We start from the raw sequence: 16,883 nt of genomic DNA on the forward strand, positions 1-16,883 counted from the left end.
AATTGCACGCAAAAGCCTACACTCAGTCCCACCAATTGTGGAAAAACAATGGCGCCTCCATTAGCAGTTTCTTTGCCCACCTCAGCCTCCCAGAGGAGCTGCAGGGTTGGAAAGGAGCACAGAGGCCTCATCCCGCCTTAAGGCACATCTACGTTTTCATCAAAACCTGCTTTTCTTTGTGAAACGAAGCAACTGCTATTTCACACCCACATATTACTGGAGCGCATTTAATTACCCTCAAAGACTTTGTTAAAAATGAAAATGCGAAAATACCCGTTGCCTCCTGAGGACTGTGTGAGAGGAATAGGAGGGTAGGTACACAGTGAAAACCAAAGGAGCTGGGAGCTACTGCTGCGTTATATTTTACAAGCAATTCAAATAGACCTTTGGGCATTTTGTAAAGAACAAGGGCTTTTCAGGCAGTTGGATGCATCCAGAAGCAGACTCTGCCATTTTCCTTCTTGATGGAAATCACAGAATCAGAAAACTACAATTAGAGGACAACCAGAAGTGGTGCAAAATGACCGAATTTTGCCATATGGTTTTTTCAGGGAAAGAAATGGATTTTTTTTTCCCTGACACATTGTTCCAAAGGAACTGGAAAGAACGTACCAAACCAGCACTTGCTGGGTTCTGTAGCTCCGTGACTCAGACCTCACTTTCCTCTCCACCGTCCTAAATGTCAAGTAAAATATCTCCAATAAGAGAGAAAAATTTCTCTCAGGAAGTTTGGCTCCTTTGAGAATGCCTCTCCTGTGCCAACAAGCCCTCTACTTCATTGCTTTTAGGTGGGCTGCCAACCTATAGGCATGCACCCATCCAAGATTGCGCAGAAAGACATAAATCATGGAGAGAGTATCTCAGTCTTTTATAAATCTCCCAAAGAGAGTTGGAAGTATGTTTACCCAAGTAAGCAGAGTAAACATCTTTTCAAGTTAAGACAGAAAACCTGGAAAGACAGAAAATAGAGCAGGAAAAGGAAGGGGGAAAGAATCCCAATGCAATATATTATGCACGTGTAGGAGTTTGGAGACTAAGAGCACTAATGGAACCTGTAAAATCCCCGTAATATGCCAAAAGATATGGATTCCAAGGGAGTGCTGATCAAAGTGGGCAGGATTCACCCATCATGTATCATTTGCCTTCATTTCGCAATGCTCTAAGATTAGCAACCTTGATGTGCAAGAGGATTGCAATACTAAGAGCGAGGTTGTGCACGGTTTAGTGAAAGGAAGGGGAGAGGAGAGAGGGAGAGAATAAGACAAGGACTGTGCTTCATTTCTCTCTCTCTTTTTTAGAGGAACAGATCATTTTCCTTAAAAGAAGCATAAGCTATGATTAAAGTGGCAATATAATTGCTAAAATTTTGTGCCTCTAACACCTGCAAAGGAAGCACGGTGACAAGAAACACTCGGCAACCCAATTATTTCATACAGGTTTTCATCCATCCAGAAAGCCTTCCTCAAAATAGCACAGAAAGAGATTGCTCTCTCACCAATCTGCTAGGTTCTGAGGGCTACATTACTAAGGGCTCAGTGAACACTGTTTATTATCCTCAGCAAACAAAATTTGAGGGACTAGAGAAGTAGTGCATGTGGCCAACCTGGGTTTGAGCCCAAACACCCCATATGGCTCCCCAGGCTCTTAAGCACAGAGCCAGGAACAAACCTTGTGCACCACAGACTATGACTCCCAAACCAAATAATAACAATAATACAATAATAATAAATTTGAATAAAACAAGATCCAAGCTATTTAAAACATAACTTTTACATTTTCTATTATTTACTCATGCCTTCAGTTAGTTTAAGAGGCAAAGAGATATTGAATTCTATTCCCAAAATAATCTTTATCTTTCCACTTCTGCGGAAACTTTTTATTTAATGGTAATATAAGTGGGAAGATAAAGTCTTAAAAAATTTTTTCAAGATTCCCACTATCTGGGAGTTTCAAAAAGTAAAAATGTACATCCTAGAAATAAATTGCTAAGGAGAAGGAAATTCAGGGATTTTTTTTTCCCTTTTTCAGGCCAAAAACTTAAACCATGAAAATAACAACCATGAGGCTGGAGTACAGTAGGTAGTGAATTTGCCTTGCAAAGATGAGAAGACCCAGCTTTGATCCCCAGCATCCCATATGGTCCCCCAGAACTGCCAGGAGTAATTCCTTAATGCAGAGTAAGTGTGTGTGGTGTGTGTGTGTGTGCATACACATACATATTTATTCATACACACACACAAATATCATTTGTTTTTGTTTGGGGGCCACACCTGGTAGTACTTAAGGTCACTCCTGGTAGTTCTCGGGGAACCAAATGCAGTGCTGGAAAATAAAACAGGATGGGCTGTGTGCAAGGCAAGTGTCTGAACCCCCATACTATCTATTTTTAAATCAAGACACTTAAAATGTAAAATATTAAAATTTGTGGGACCATTTTTTAAATGGAGCAAATAACCAATTATAGAGAAACTGCATTAGTAGTTTGCACCAGGCCAAAAATGTGTAAAGGTTACACTAACTCCTTTTGGAAGTGGCTCCCAAGCAACTCTGACTCCCCACATCTACCATCATTCCCATCCATGGAAGTCACACCAGGTAGTACTTTACAGAAGGGTCAGTACTTGGCCCAGAGATGTGATGCTGGGAATCTCCACGGCTACACCCAATGGTGCTGGGACATTGGAGAGCACAGAACCAGGAGTAAGCCCTGAGGACCACAGAGTGTGGCCTCCAAATCAATAATAATAATAATAATAATAGTAATAATAATAAATTTGAATAAACTTATTATCCAAATTTATTATGCTGGGGTGGGCATTGGAGAGCCTCAGATATATCTCTTTTCCCCTCTTCTCTTTAATGTTTATTCATCTTTCCATAAATTCCCTCTCAAAGGTTAGCTTCCTTGAGTATATTTTAGAGTTTAACCAAATTTGTATACTCTAAACCATAATTCTTTGAAACCAAATAAGCATGCTTTACCTTTTTAAGGACTTCATGCATTTTTAGGTTAGCAAGAGTTTACAGATAACATATTGAGATAGTAAGATTTAAAAATTTTTTCCATCTTTTTTCTCAGAAGTAAAGTATTTTATTAGAAGGTACTGTGGACAAAGTGATCTTCTCTATCAACAACAACTGTAGGAGACAAAAAGGTTTGATCTGAAATAGATTGCCAGCCTGTGACAAGCACAAAGCAACTCACAATTCAGAGTACAGACCCAGACCTGTTGTCATCTCAGCCCAGAAGATCTGCTCTGGAAGTAGGACTGATGTCGGAAGGTATCCAGGCAATGATCTTTGACCTGGACATCCAAGGATGGAAGGAGCATAGATCACAGGAAAGAAAGACAGGGAGTTAAGCAGGTATAATAATTAGCAAAGCTCAAGGAATGGAAATAGGTTGTAATGAAGTCTATTTGGGAAAATGGTTAAGATTAAAGACCAGGGACAGGGGGATGAAAATGAAAGCTGCCATTATTATAGGATCACTCTCACCTTATTCTATGTAAACATTTCCATTTTTAAATTTAAATTTTAGTAATAATGCACAGCTCAGGGCTCAGACTCAGGTCTCTTCATTAACCATCCTCACCTCTAGTTCATCTCCAGTCTCATGGCTTTACAACCACTGTGCACTGAAGACGCAACATTTTTATCATCAGACTATTTTCCTCCAAACTCTTATGTGCAACTGCCTATTTGACATTTCCATATGGGTGTCCAAAGGATAGTCCCAAAACCAATATGTTCAGAACCAAAACCCTGATTTCCACCCATTCCCCTCAAAACAAAAAATGAAACCACAACAGCAAAATTTCTCCTCTGTCAGCTTCCTTAAAAATCTTCAGGCAAGTGGGTAAAGGACCAAACATTACAATCTCTCAGTATCTGTATTGCAAATCACAATGCCCAGAGCGGGGAGAGAAGGAGGGAAGAGGAGGAAGAGGAGGAGGAAGAAGAAGAGAACAAGGAGAAGGAGAAGAAGAAAGAAAATTGCCTGTCATAGAGACAGGCTGGAAGAAGGGTGGTGAGGGATGGCAGGAGAGATACAGGGGATATTGGTGGTGGGAAATGTACATTGGTGGAGGGAACAGTGTTGGAACATTGTATGACTGAAACTGGATCAGGAAAACTTTGTAACTGTATCTCATGGTGATTCAATTTAAAAATTCAATTAATTTTTAAAAATCTTCAGGCACAGGAGCTGGAGATGTAGTACAGTGGGTAGGGCATTGCCTTGCACATGGCCAACCCAGTTCAAACCCCAGCAACCCATATAGTTCCCCAAGCTTACCAAGAGTGATTCCTAAGTGCAGAACACAGAGTAAACCCTGTGTGCCACTGTGAATGGCCCCCAAACAAAATAAAATCTCCAGACACACATACTTCCATGTCTCCACTCTGCCACCCTACGTAAGCCACCACCAACTCCAGACTACAGCAAAGGGGCCCAGGAGTACTTCCCCTACCAGACCCCGAGTCTGTACATTCCAAGGTGTTCCATGTGCAGCTTGACTCCAGGTTAAGACTGTAGGATTACTCTATGTCTTACTCCTGAGATGGAGACTAAGACTTAATTCTTGAACAAGTTACAAAAGAAACAAAAGACAGTAGATACCAGTATAGAGTTGAGGGTGTCAAGGATGGTTTAAAGACATCCAGTGAGATAAAAGACCCTGAACTCTTAGGAAATATCAAATTTAAGGTCAAAAACAAATATTTTCTCCTGGTTAATGGATCCTGATTTTGCAGAGCCCGAGAACTTCCTGGAAGCAACAGAACTTTCATATTACTAAGAGTCTGTTCTCAGTGCTCCCCCGCACTGGACTTGAACTCACTTTGCGCCTCCTGCAACATGGCACATCTCCCACCCAGTAAACCCTCCTCGCAGGGAGGCTGAATGCAGACATGGCAGCCTGAAAAGCGGACATGGGAGCAGAGAGAAAGAGCTGATGCCTCCTTCAGGTAGATCAAGTTACGAATAATTTGAGTTTGTCTAGGAAGAGAACACTGATAAGAAGAGCAGTGAGTCAAAAGAAGTAGGGCCAGGAAGAGGAAGTGGAAAGGATAACAGTGGGAGAACAGGGGTGGGGTGGATACTATTGTTCAGAACTGGGAAGCTTAATTTAAAAAAAAAAAAAAAAAAGCTGCTTGGAAGAGGTTGTTTTCTCCCCCAAGAGGTGGGTTGGTGTAAGAGGAATGTGGGGATGTTCAAAAAAATATTAAGAGGAAAAGCAAGCAGAAGTCCCCGAGGATGTGGTTGGGGGTGATGGGCACAAGGATTGGGCAAGTCCAGACCTGCAGCGCTGAATAGTGTCTCTGCCAGTTACCCTGTAAATTACTGAGCTCCAGTAGGAGGGCTGGAGGCCAGAGGCTTAACAATCAGAGGTTAAATTTTGGACGATTCAGTGAGGTGCGAGCCAAGAAGTTAATGAGGTAGGAAGAGCAACACTGTCGAGTGTTGTAAGACAAACCCGGGTGATTCCTTTAGACCTCGAGGTTCCAATTAACTCCCCACTTAGTGGTGCTGGGGGCTTCACTTCTCACCCCGCCTTAGCAGCCCTGTCTCTGTCTGCGAGGGAATTCGAGGGAAATTCGGCTGCCGTACAGCGGACCTTCCTCGCGCGGGTGGAAGTGCTGGAGCAAAGCAATTCACAGAGGACAACCCCCCCAGCCCCTGCCCAGGCCTCAGGGAGGAAACTGGGAGAAGCCGAGAACACACACAAAACCCACAAAAGTCCTTTCTCTGCTTCCCTCGCAGAGAGGCAAGCGCCCAGAGCGGGGCTTTGTCCTTCCCTGCGGGATGCCCGGGGACTGGGGAGGTCTCAGCACACAGTGGCTGTTCGAGAGTCTGCTGGATACCGAGTACCCAGTACTTCTTCATTGTAGCTCTGCATCAAAGGTTTAGGTGGACCAGCCAAGCCACCTAAATTATTTTTTTTTAAGGATGGCACAGGGCCACGTGAAGGTTCAGACTTTTCTTGGCGGTCCCAGCGCGGCGGCTTTTGGAGAACAGAGCGGGGTCCCGGGAAAGATCAGAGAAGGGTTCGGAGGATTTCCGTTCGGGTCTGAACAGGGCCCCAAGTCGTTCGCAACTAACCTTCCTGGGGGGATGCCCGCGCGGAGCGCAGCAGCCCGGCTCCGGAGTCCCGCTCCCGCCGCCCCCCGGCCGCGCTCGGCGCCCGCTGCGCACGTAGGTCACCTGCCTCCTGCTGGCCCCGCGCGGCGGCCCGGGCGCCGGCTGCAGGTGCGGCCCGGGTGGCGGGGGCGCCGGCCCCGACGGGACTCCGCGGCCCGGGGGCCGGAGCTCGGCGCAGAGCCGCAGGCCGAGCAGCAGCGCGGCTCCGAGCAGACACCGGCGCAGGGCACCGCCGCAACCCCTGCGGGGCGGCCTCTCCCGCGCCATCCCGGGGACCGGCCCGCAGCTGGGGATCTGGCCCCGTGGGCCCGCGCCGCCGCCGCCGCCGCCAGCGGGAACTGCCCCCACCTCGGGCCGGGGCGCGGGCTCGGACCCGCCTCTCTCCCTCGCGTCCAAGGAAGCCTCGGCGTAACCTTATCCTGCCCAGCCCTGCACGCCCGGGCGCGCTGCGAGGGGTCGAGGGGCGCCGCCGGGGCCAGAAGCCCTGAGCCCCCTAGCCCAGGGGGTCTCTACAACACAGGAGCCCTCCCCAGGCGGCTTCCAAGACATCCCTGGTGGAGTGGAAAAGCTACATGCCCAGGAAAAGCGCATTCCTCGGGTGGGGGAACCCTGGGCTGGAACTTCATTTCCTAAGGATTAGCATTGTTGAAGAAACACGGGAGGCGGAGAGGTGAGCTGCCAGGCTTCCCCGACAAGTTCTGATTGTCGAGCAGTTTGTGTCCTGAAACAATATAAAAAGACATCGCTTCTGTTCGAGTTTACAACTTCTCTCCCTCAAGAAAGACCGGGAGTGTTGGTGGGGGTGGTGATGGGGGCGGGGGGGGGGGGGGCTCATGCAGAATAATCAAATTAGAGTTATTTCCAGTTCTAAATCTTGCTGAAGCCAAGCCGTGCTTTTTCTCTCCGTTGTTATGAAATGTGTGGGGGTGCAGGAGAGGGAGAAAGCTCGCTAAGACATCTGACAGCAGGGAGAGAGAACAGAAGTTACCATGGCATGATGTAAATCAAATTAATTTAGCTCCAAACACACACCTCCCTGCTGTCTTGCAGAGATACAGAAGGACAAATTTATCTTTCGGCAAAATGCTCCCCAGCTGGTATTTCCATCACCACCTTGACCTTAATTAATCAGGCTGAACGCTCACAGCCTGAAGTCCAGTGTTCGCTGTTCCATTTTCAATTGTTGGAATACTTTCCCACAGCCCAGTGGAGGTTTGGGTTTGTTTTCTTTAGCTGTGGCCACATATCTTTTTTTCAAGCTTTAATGCTTGCATTTTCCATGCTTCCATGAGATTGCCCCTGCTGGTCTGGCTTCTCCCCTGAACAGCCTACAGCCTGGACTAGAGACCAAAAAATATAGAGCCACTCCCTTTGAATGTCTGTTATTTTTCCATGGGGAAAGTACCTGCTCTGTAAAATACCCCAGGCTTAAGGAAGATCCAATTTACCGCTGTACAAAATGGGCATTGTCTCTAGGTTAGAACAAAACATCTCAACTCCTTAAGCCAATCTAGGCAATTCCCTGGCAGACCAGGTGCACCAGTTCCAGGTCCTCCATGCCGTTAACTTTAGTGGTTACTGGTGGCGGTGTTCCCTACAGGTGCATCCATTGCAGTGATCTCAGATGGGCTCTGTTTTAAAGAATCCAAGGAAGGACATGTTTTCTGACACAGACTCTGAAGAGAAAACTTTGCATGCTGTGACTGTTTAAACAGCCGGAGCTGTGGGGTCACACTTCAACTGTGTGTTGAATTGGGGCCCTGCCTTTCAGGAGCGTGAGATTTTGGACAAAGCTCTCTGAGCTTATGTTTTCTTGTATGTCAGTGGACCTTAATATTAATAGGATTACATAGTTTGCATGGACTGGAGCGATAGCACAGCAGGTAGAGCATTTGTCTTGCACGAGGCCGACCTGGGTTCGATTCCTCCATCCCTCTCGGAGAGCCCAGCAAGCTACCAGGAGTATCCCGCCCGCACACACGGCAGAGCCTGGCAAGATACCTGTGGCTTACTCGATATGCCAAACACAGTAACAAGTCTCACAATGGAGATATTACTGGTGCCCACTAGAGCAAATTGATGAGCAACAGGATGACAGTGCTACAGTGCTACATAGATTGCATAAAATATTTCATGGTGCACATCTAAATAAGTCAGCCCCCAGAGGACTTATGTAATTGTAATTATGTTTATTATTTGCCATTAAAGGGCTGGAGCTATAGTGCAGCGAGTAGGGCATTCGCCTTGCATGCGGCCAACCTGGGTTTGATTCCTCCACTTCTCTCAGAGAGCCTGGCAAGCTACCCAGAGTATCCTGCCTGCATGCACGGCAGAGCCTGGCAAGCTGCCCATGGTGTATTCAATATGCCAAAAACAGTAACAAGAAGTCTCACAATGGAGACATTACTGGTGCCTGCTCGAGCAAATCGATGAGCAACGGGCTGACAATGATACAGTGATACAGTGGTTTGCCCTTAAAGAAAATCCTGTGTTTTTTTTTTTTTTTGCTTGATTTTTGGGACACTCTTGGCATTACTCAGGGTTTACTCCTTGCTCTGTTCTCAGGGATCATGCATGGTGGGCTTGGGGGATCATATTGGATGCCAGGGATTAATCCCCAGTGGGCTCCCTAGGAGGCAAGAGCCCTTCTCATAGTACTACCTCTCCATACCCCTGCATTTGGAGAAAGAAAATGTAACAATTGATTCCTGAGAGGAAAACATAGATATAAGGAGATTTTAAAATTTCTTATATAGTATTCTCTAGAATTAAAAGTAACCCTGGCGGGGCTGGAGCAATAGCACAGCGGGTAGGGCGCTTGCCTTGCACGCGGCCAACCCAGGCTGACCCAGGTTCGAATCCCAGCATCCCATATGGTCCCCTGAGCACCGCCAGGGGTAATTCCTGAGTGTAGAACCAGGAGTAACCCCTGTGCATTGCTGGGTGTGACCCAAAAAGCAAAAAAAAAAAAAAAAAAAAAAAAAAGTAACCCTGGGGCTGGAGTGATAGCACAGCGGGTAGGGCATTTGCCTTGCACGCGGCCGACCCGGGTTCAAATCCCAGCATCCCATATGGTCCCCTGAGCACCGCCAGGGGTGATTCCTGAGTGTATGAGACAGGAGTGACCCCTGTGCATCGCCGGGTGTGACCCAAAAAGCAAAAAAAAAAAAAAAAAAGTAACCCTACTTGCAAGAAACAACCAGTAAGATTCAAGATTCCCATAGATGTTCTCTATTAAATTGCATAATTGTGTAAGGATATTTAAGAAACAATTTGCATTTTGCTTGATAAACTTGGATCATTAATTTCTAATGGAAACTTTGTAGAAATTTTTTCTTTTATTAAATCAACACGATGCCAGTAACCCTTCAAAAATTAAAATATCCTAGCTTACACCCTTTGCTCATCTGTCACATAGTGTTAAAAGGGTGTTATTGAATAAAACTCTGGATGGGCTGCAGAGAAGGGGCACACAGAACAGTGTAGCTCTTGAAGAGCACAAGCAAAATGACCTCATATTTTCCCTTGTCTCATTTCTATGGACCTTGAAGGATGTTTCCATTTTGGGAAAAAATCCAAGTTAAAATGCAATATTTAAATTGTTCTTTTTGCTTTTCTTTTACAACTGTCTTAAATGTGTTTTTGTTAATAAAAAGGAATGTATATGTATGTGGTACTGTTCATCTCCCAGGAGGAAATCTCCCATTTTTAACTTGCACACGTTTCCCTGTGTCCTAGATGACGATGAATAGTGGTATGGGTATGGGTCAGTTGGTTGGCTAGAGCAGCAAATCTAACTAATTGCTGTCACAGCTGTCAAGCAACCTTTTATTCATGATCTTTGCCATTTTTGTTGATTTTTTTTTTTACAAAGTTGAACTTGTCTCAATCATTTCTGGATAAGTTTCAAAAATGTGAATATTCATTAGCCACTGAGTCAGAGACTCTTAATTTAACAATGCAGGTCAGTAAATCACAAAAGCAGCTTTCATCTGATTACAAATTACACTGTCTTTGAGGTTTCAGCCACCAAACAGTAAAGCAGAACATTCCTTCTGCTCAGCTCCTAGACCCTTCATTTCCATTTGTACACATCATCTGGGACAATGTTTCTCAGAAGCAATCTTGCCTCTTGGAACATTTGGCAATTTCTGGGCACTTTGTGCTTATTACAACAGGTGAGTTCTGGGGAAGGCAACTAACTGGCAGGGACCAGGCATGTTGTAAAACATTTTTGAATGTCAAGATCCGCTTTCTACAAGAAAGAATTATCCAGTCCCGAATGCTTATAGAGCTGAGGTTGAAGCAGCATGCTATAACCAGAATTGATGTGACAGCTTTTAATTATAGACCCTCCAGAGAGTATAAAGTTTGGGGGGTCCACATATAGAATCTCACCTCCACAAAGGTGTTTTGCAATGTGAGATAATACTCAGCCTGAATTCAAGTAATTAGATTTAGAAAGGAGTAGCACTAGATTGTCATCCACAACTTCTTCCAATCACCATCATGTTTTTCTCCATGTTATACTAGTGAATTGTGGGAAAATATATGTAAAAGAAAATATAAATAATGATTCATAGTATCATGATTCAGAGATCACAATCCTGAGATATATACATATGTATGAAATATTCAAATTTGGAGTTTTACTTTGAAAATGAAATTACATATTTATACCCTGTCTTGGGAGCATGTTATATAATTTTCATATATTAAAGTATATATTATTAAATACTATTTAATTATACTTAAATATCATTAGTCAAACACGTACTAAATATTGTGATGTCTACAATTTGCTTAACAAGTCAATGGAGGAGGTGAGAGATGGTGAGCACGCATGGCTCTAAGTTGATAATTGTTATTGAGAATATTTGGAAAGTCCCTTAATAAAAATATTTTTAGATGTGTGCTGAAAATAGATAAAGGAATAAACATGATAACCTCTCAGTATCTGGATTGCAAACCATTATTGCCCAAAGGGGGAGGGAGAGGGGGGATGGATGGGGGTAATCAGAAAGAGAGAGAAAGGGAAGAAAAATGTCTGACATAGAGGCAGGCTGGGGGGGGGGGGAGGAGGAGGGGGTGAAAGGGAAACCAGTTACATTGGTGGTGGGATGTCCATGGTGGAGGGATGGGTGTTGGAACATTGTATGACAAAAACTCGATCATGAACAGTTTTGTAAATTTGTATCTCATGGTGATTCAGTAAAATAAATAAAATATTGTTAGAGGATATCATGTGTTGTTTATTTGGGTCACAATCTATAGTACTTGGCGCTATTCTTGGCTTAGTGTCAGGAGTGACCCCTTTTGGTATTTGGGGCACAATACGTGGTGCCGGGGATTTGAACCAGAGTAGCATGCAAGGCAAGTGCCTTCCTTCCTATACTATCTCACTGCCCCCAGACAGTTACCCTGTTAATCTACAATCTCACTTAATTTGTTTGGGGGCCCCACCCAGAAGTGCTTGAGACTTATTCCCAGCATATACAGTGCCAGAGCTCAAAACAAGGGCTCCCACATGCAAAGCATGCACCCCAGCTCTTTGAGCCATCTTCCCTTCCCCTCCAATATAATTTGTAATGTTTTCATGTAGGATCATAATTCAATCAATCTTCCTCTGATAAACCATTAGATTTTTTCCAAGTTTTCACTTTGTAAACAATGCTGTGATAGGCATCATTATAGTTAAATTTGATGGGTCAAATGTGGACTCTCTGAGAAAGAAGTTAAGAATGACTCTGGTTTTACCTGAGTAATTGGAGGAACGAAGTTGCCTTTAATTTGAAGAAAGCAACTAAAGTTAGAGGAAGTCTGGGTGGAAACATCAAGAGTTTGATTTAGGTGCTCAAGGTGGGGAGCCATTCAAGTTTGAGAAGAAGCACAAGGAAGATGTGAAGTCAGCAGCTGCATTGAAGGGTAGAATTCATGGGAGCACTGAGGGATAGAAATAAACATCTGGATCATCAGCATTTCCATGTTATAGTAAGGAGAAAAGAAGTTTTTGAATGTTTAGCTGTGGAATCACTGACTATAACGTCAGGATGATGGAGAGGATCTGAAGATAGGCATTAAGGTCTGAGTATATGGTGTTCAAAAGACAAGGAAAGAAAATAATTCTAGGAGAAAGAGACTGGGAAGTCTAATAGTTAAAAGGTTAAAAGCTGCTTGTGAGATTTGGGGAAACAGTACCTTGTTTATGTAGAACTAGATTCTAATCCTTATTAGAACTTAAATTCCATGAGAGGTCAGGGACCTCTGATTATTGCTATGAACCCAGTTCCCAAAATAACACCTGTTCTGTAGTAGGTGCTCGATTAATAGTTGTTAGAGAGGAAAAGAATAAATGAAATCCTTCTTTGGTATTGTGTGACCATTAATTAATTAATTATTTCTCTGTTAAAAATCTTAAGGTTGCTAAATTAATGTAAAATGATAGGTACTTTGATGTGAAGTACTATTACAAATTTTAAGTCCACCGTGGTAATCCCATTTAAAGCATATCAAATATTCTTTTGTTCTCAGTAGGAAACCTCAAAGTGGTAGCCTGAGTGAACTGGCTTCTCTGTCAGGTGGAGGAGAAGTAGTTTATCCTCAGTTGCCTTCTCCTTTTTTTGTCACTGTACTGGGGCCTACACTTAAAGTCTCCTCAAGTGCCCATTGTAAGCCCCCCTCCCAGCTGGGATTTGTGCTCACTGGACTGTCAATCATTTTCTCTCTCCACCCTAAAGTTAGAGCCAAATATTAAGCTACTAGTTCAGCTTGACGTAAGGCTCCCATAAAGTGTCTGTATTTGAGGCAGAACTTGCCAAAATGAAAGCTTTCAGCACCTAGAAGAACAAAATTATAATAGAATGATAGACACAACAAGTGCTATTTGGGTCTGGGAGACCTGCCTAAAATCACACCACTCCTATTCCACAGTTAATGAGGCTGGCTCAGGGCTAGTCCGATGGAAAATGCCTGGGGAATGGCTTAATGTCCTGACCTGCCTGGGAGAGAGAACATGAAACTTTACTTCAATTCCCCAGTGTTATCCCATGCTTCATGTTTATCCTACTCTTGCACTGGGGGACTAGCTTTATTCTTCCTGGATATGGATATTTCTTAACACTAAAGGCCAGGAGTTGGGGCGGGGAGCGGTGGAATACAATTCATTTATGCACCCTCCGCCGTACTGTGCTTGGACCAGATCTCCACCGTGTCTCTAATACTGATGACAAATAATAGGCATCACCCTCAATCCTGCTCAATTCTGGCAGAAGCAAGTGTATTTCTTCTATGGTACTACGGTTCTCTTTTCTCCTAAGCCTCCTAAACTTTGACTAGATGACACACTCACACACTACTTGGTTCTTAAGGGAGGAGGAAAGAACCTGTGTCCCACAAGCCACTGAGACAAAGATGAAGGTGAAAATAGAGGGGGGTGGAGAAAGGACAGGACAGGGTGAAAACTCTGGGTGCCTTGGAAACCCTGACCTGCACAGGAAGTTCCTAAAAGCTACCTCTGCTTCACCACACTTTCCTTCACCTGGAAGGTACGGGTAAGAGGTTTAGTCACACACAGCAACTCCCACAAGGAGATATTTCTGGGTTGTATGATGAGAGAAAGCCGCTTAGGTTTAAAATGATGAAAACATTGCCTGTTTCCTGGGACCACCCATAGAGCATGTCCCCTCCCCCTCCCCCCATCCTATTGTGGCAGAAGCCATCCCCCAGCTATGGATCACTTTGAAGTCAAAAGCATTCCTGGTTGAAACTTTCCCAAAGTCAAGAGCTTAAAAAAAACCTTTTAAGGTCAGAAAAGATCAGTGGGGGAATGACAGGGTGAAGCAAAGCACACAGCAGGCCCCTAGGCAAAAATCTCAGGGTGCTGTCATTTCAGTTTAGCGTGTGCATATATTAAAAAGCCTGAGGTCAAAAGTCATTTTACTTTCTCCACGTTATTGCTCTGTGGGGGGGAGGGGGGCCTTAGGGATAGCATAAGAAAGTAACTGGGGATCACAAAGCAGGAGCCCACAAATAGGTCATAAAAATTACTTGCGAGCATTGTTTAAGTGTGGATTCAAAAGCACCACATCCAGGAGGCAATTCACAGGGGAATCCTCCAAATCTTTATTTAGCATGTTTCAGGGGAGTCTGTGGAGATTAAACTTTAGGAGCCTAGACACGAAGGGGTGGGTGGTATATGTGTGTGTGAGTGTATGTGAGTGTAAGTGTGAGTGTGTGTGTGTGTGTGTGTGTGTGTGTGTGTGTGTGTGTGTGTGTATGGGTGCAAATGTTCTCCCTTGACCCAGGGTGCAAATACTGACAACACTGCTGGTCTTAACAAGGGATGTTTGTGTTCAGAAGCCCTTTGGCAGTCATCGTCTTCTCCATGACAGACAAGTGGATGGGAGTACAAAAATGAACTTCCTCATTTCCGCAACTCTTCCCCCTTTCCTTCCTTCCATCTTTCCTTTACTGTTTTCTCAGAGTTCTGGAACAAAGGGAAAGGAGCGTGTTCTCCCCAGATGTATTATATTGGCAAAGCTGCCCCTTGATTGCTCCTAGGTTGCCAAGGAAGACAGCATCTGGAATCTACAAGACTCCATGGTCTGAAATCTGTGGTATTAGTTATATGAAAAGGCCCTTCGGTTCCTCCAATGACCCCAGAGGGTTAAGGAAACAAGAACTTGGGATGGGAGGTTAGGGAAACAGAACCCAAAGGTCAGCATGAAGCTAAAGACTACTAGAAGAAAGTCGACTTCTCTTTAACTTCTCATTAGCAGGGTAAGGGGGTCCAGAACAGGCCTAACCAGGGGCTGGAGCGATAGCACAGTGGGTAGGGCATTTGCCTTGCATGTGGCCGACCTGGGTTCCATCCCCAGCATCCCATATGGTCCCCCGAGCACTGTCAGAAGTAATTTCTGAGTGCAGAGCTAGGAGTAACCCCTGTGCATCGCCAGGAGTGATGCAAAAAAACCCAAAAACAAACAAACAGAACAGGCCTAACCATAATATGCCCATTTGAAATGTGGATTGTATTAAGTGAAAAGCAAGCAAGACCCAAGTCGGCAATACTCAGGGACAACATTTTGTATGTTCCCATTCTTTTTTCTTAATTAAAGGAATTTAGATAGAAGGCCTGTCCTGGAAAGAAAACTATCCTCAATTTTAATGCCTATGAACTAGGTGTGGCAGACAAGAAGAAAGCAAGCAATACCTGTTTAATTCTTATCTATTCTATATTTTGTTTGTGTGTGTGGTGGTGGGGGGGTGGGGGCAGCAGGGTGGGGTGTTTAGGCCACACCCATCAGTGCTCAGGGACTATTCCTAGTTCCGTGCTCAGGGATCACTCCTGGTGGTGCTCAGGGGACCAAATGTAATATCAAGGCTCGAAACCAGGTCAGCTGCACACCAGGCAAGTGCCTTATCCCCAGTGCTATCTCTCCAGCCCCATCTTGGTTCTTTTGTAAGGCCTTGCTAACACTTCTTGGCCACCACATGATTTTTCATTTCCTGGTGAGTTGCTTTCCTTCTCTTTGAAGTCCCAGGCCATTACCCCTATCTCCTTTACCCAGGATAAAAGGTAGACCCCATTTTGCTAAACTGCCTTGGGAATTTCCATGTTTATGTAGAGTTAGCCACTAGACAGTATTACATTGGAATTTTTCTCCTATTAATTCATCTGATGTTCACTTGATTATTTGCCAGAGAAAGGAGAAAAGGAAACTCTCTCTTCCCTGATATAGTATAAACTTGCATAAGTTACCTTTCTGTGCCTTTCTTTCCTCAACTATGAAATGGTGATAATATTAGTAAGCTCTCCATGAAGCTCCTGTCATGATGAAATGAATCCATATTAATTCAAATTAAAGATCTCAGAGCAGTGTGCTGACCTGTAAGTAGTATGCATGTATTGTGTTATTAATGTGTTTTTTTTTAATTTAAAAAAATTTTTTTTGGTTTTTGGGTCACACCCTGAGATGTACAGGGGTTACTCCTGGCTCATGCACTCAGGAATCACTCCTGGCGGTGCTCGGGGGACCATATGGGATGCTGGGACTCGAACCCGGGTCTGCCGCGTGCAAGGCAAACGCCCTACCCGCTGTGCTATCACTCCAGCCCCAATGTGTTTTATTTTTTTAACCATATATCAAAAAGGTTGTTTATGTTTTGCACTAATTTGTGTTCCTTTGCCTTCAGGTTGATTGCTTGGGCCCTAGGTTTACTGCATCCTGCCTGGACAGACAATAGGAAGGAAATGAAAGGCACTTCTCTGCTTTAATGTGAATACCAAGCCCGCCCTCTTGTCTTTTTCCTTAGAATTATCACATGCCAGGGAGAAGCTTGCTAAGGTTTCCCACCTCTTTGGGAAAGCTCATTGATTCTGCTTAACTCATGGGTCTTCTCCTTTTGACCTGCAGTATGCCAAAATAGAGGTTACCTGCCACCAGTCTTTGGGGGCCACTGGTTTATTCCACAGCCATTATTGTCATTACCTCCAGTGCTCCTGTTATAGCCATGCTCTCTGGTTCTTGTCCTCATGCATTCCAGATGGAAAACAAGGGACCACAGAGATCCAGTAGCTGAAAAAGCTTTAAGGGAAGGGAAAAGAATACAGGGAAGTGGGGCTGGAGAAACAATACAACACAGGGTATTTGCCTTGCACACGGCCCACCCAGGTTTGATCCCAAGCAGCTCACATGGTTTCCCAAGCACTATCAGGAGTAATTCCTGAGTGCAGAGCCAG

General features: G+C 44.4%; 1 protein-coding gene across 2 annotated transcripts in view; it reads right to left on the reverse strand.

The window, feature by feature from the left end:
• Positions 1 to 6,449, reverse strand: part of METTL24 (methyltransferase like 24) — a 120,571-nt gene extending 114,122 nt beyond the window's left edge. For both annotated transcript variants that reach the window (XM_055136167.1, XM_004605774.2), the window contains exon 1: positions 6,104 to 6,449. In XM_055136167.1, coding sequence (XP_054992142.1) covers positions 6,104 to 6,409 — 306 coding nt within the window. In that variant the 5' untranslated portion in view covers positions 6,410 to 6,449. The remainder of the gene's footprint in view (positions 1 to 6,103) is intronic.
• Positions 6,450 to 16,883: the final 10,434 nt, after the last annotated feature.

The sequence above is a fragment of the Sorex araneus genome, chromosome 4, assembly GCF_027595985.1.
Source record: "Sorex araneus isolate mSorAra2 chromosome 4, mSorAra2.pri, whole genome shotgun sequence".
In the NCBI taxonomy this organism is placed as follows: Eukaryota; Metazoa; Chordata; class Mammalia; order Eulipotyphla; family Soricidae; genus Sorex; species Sorex araneus.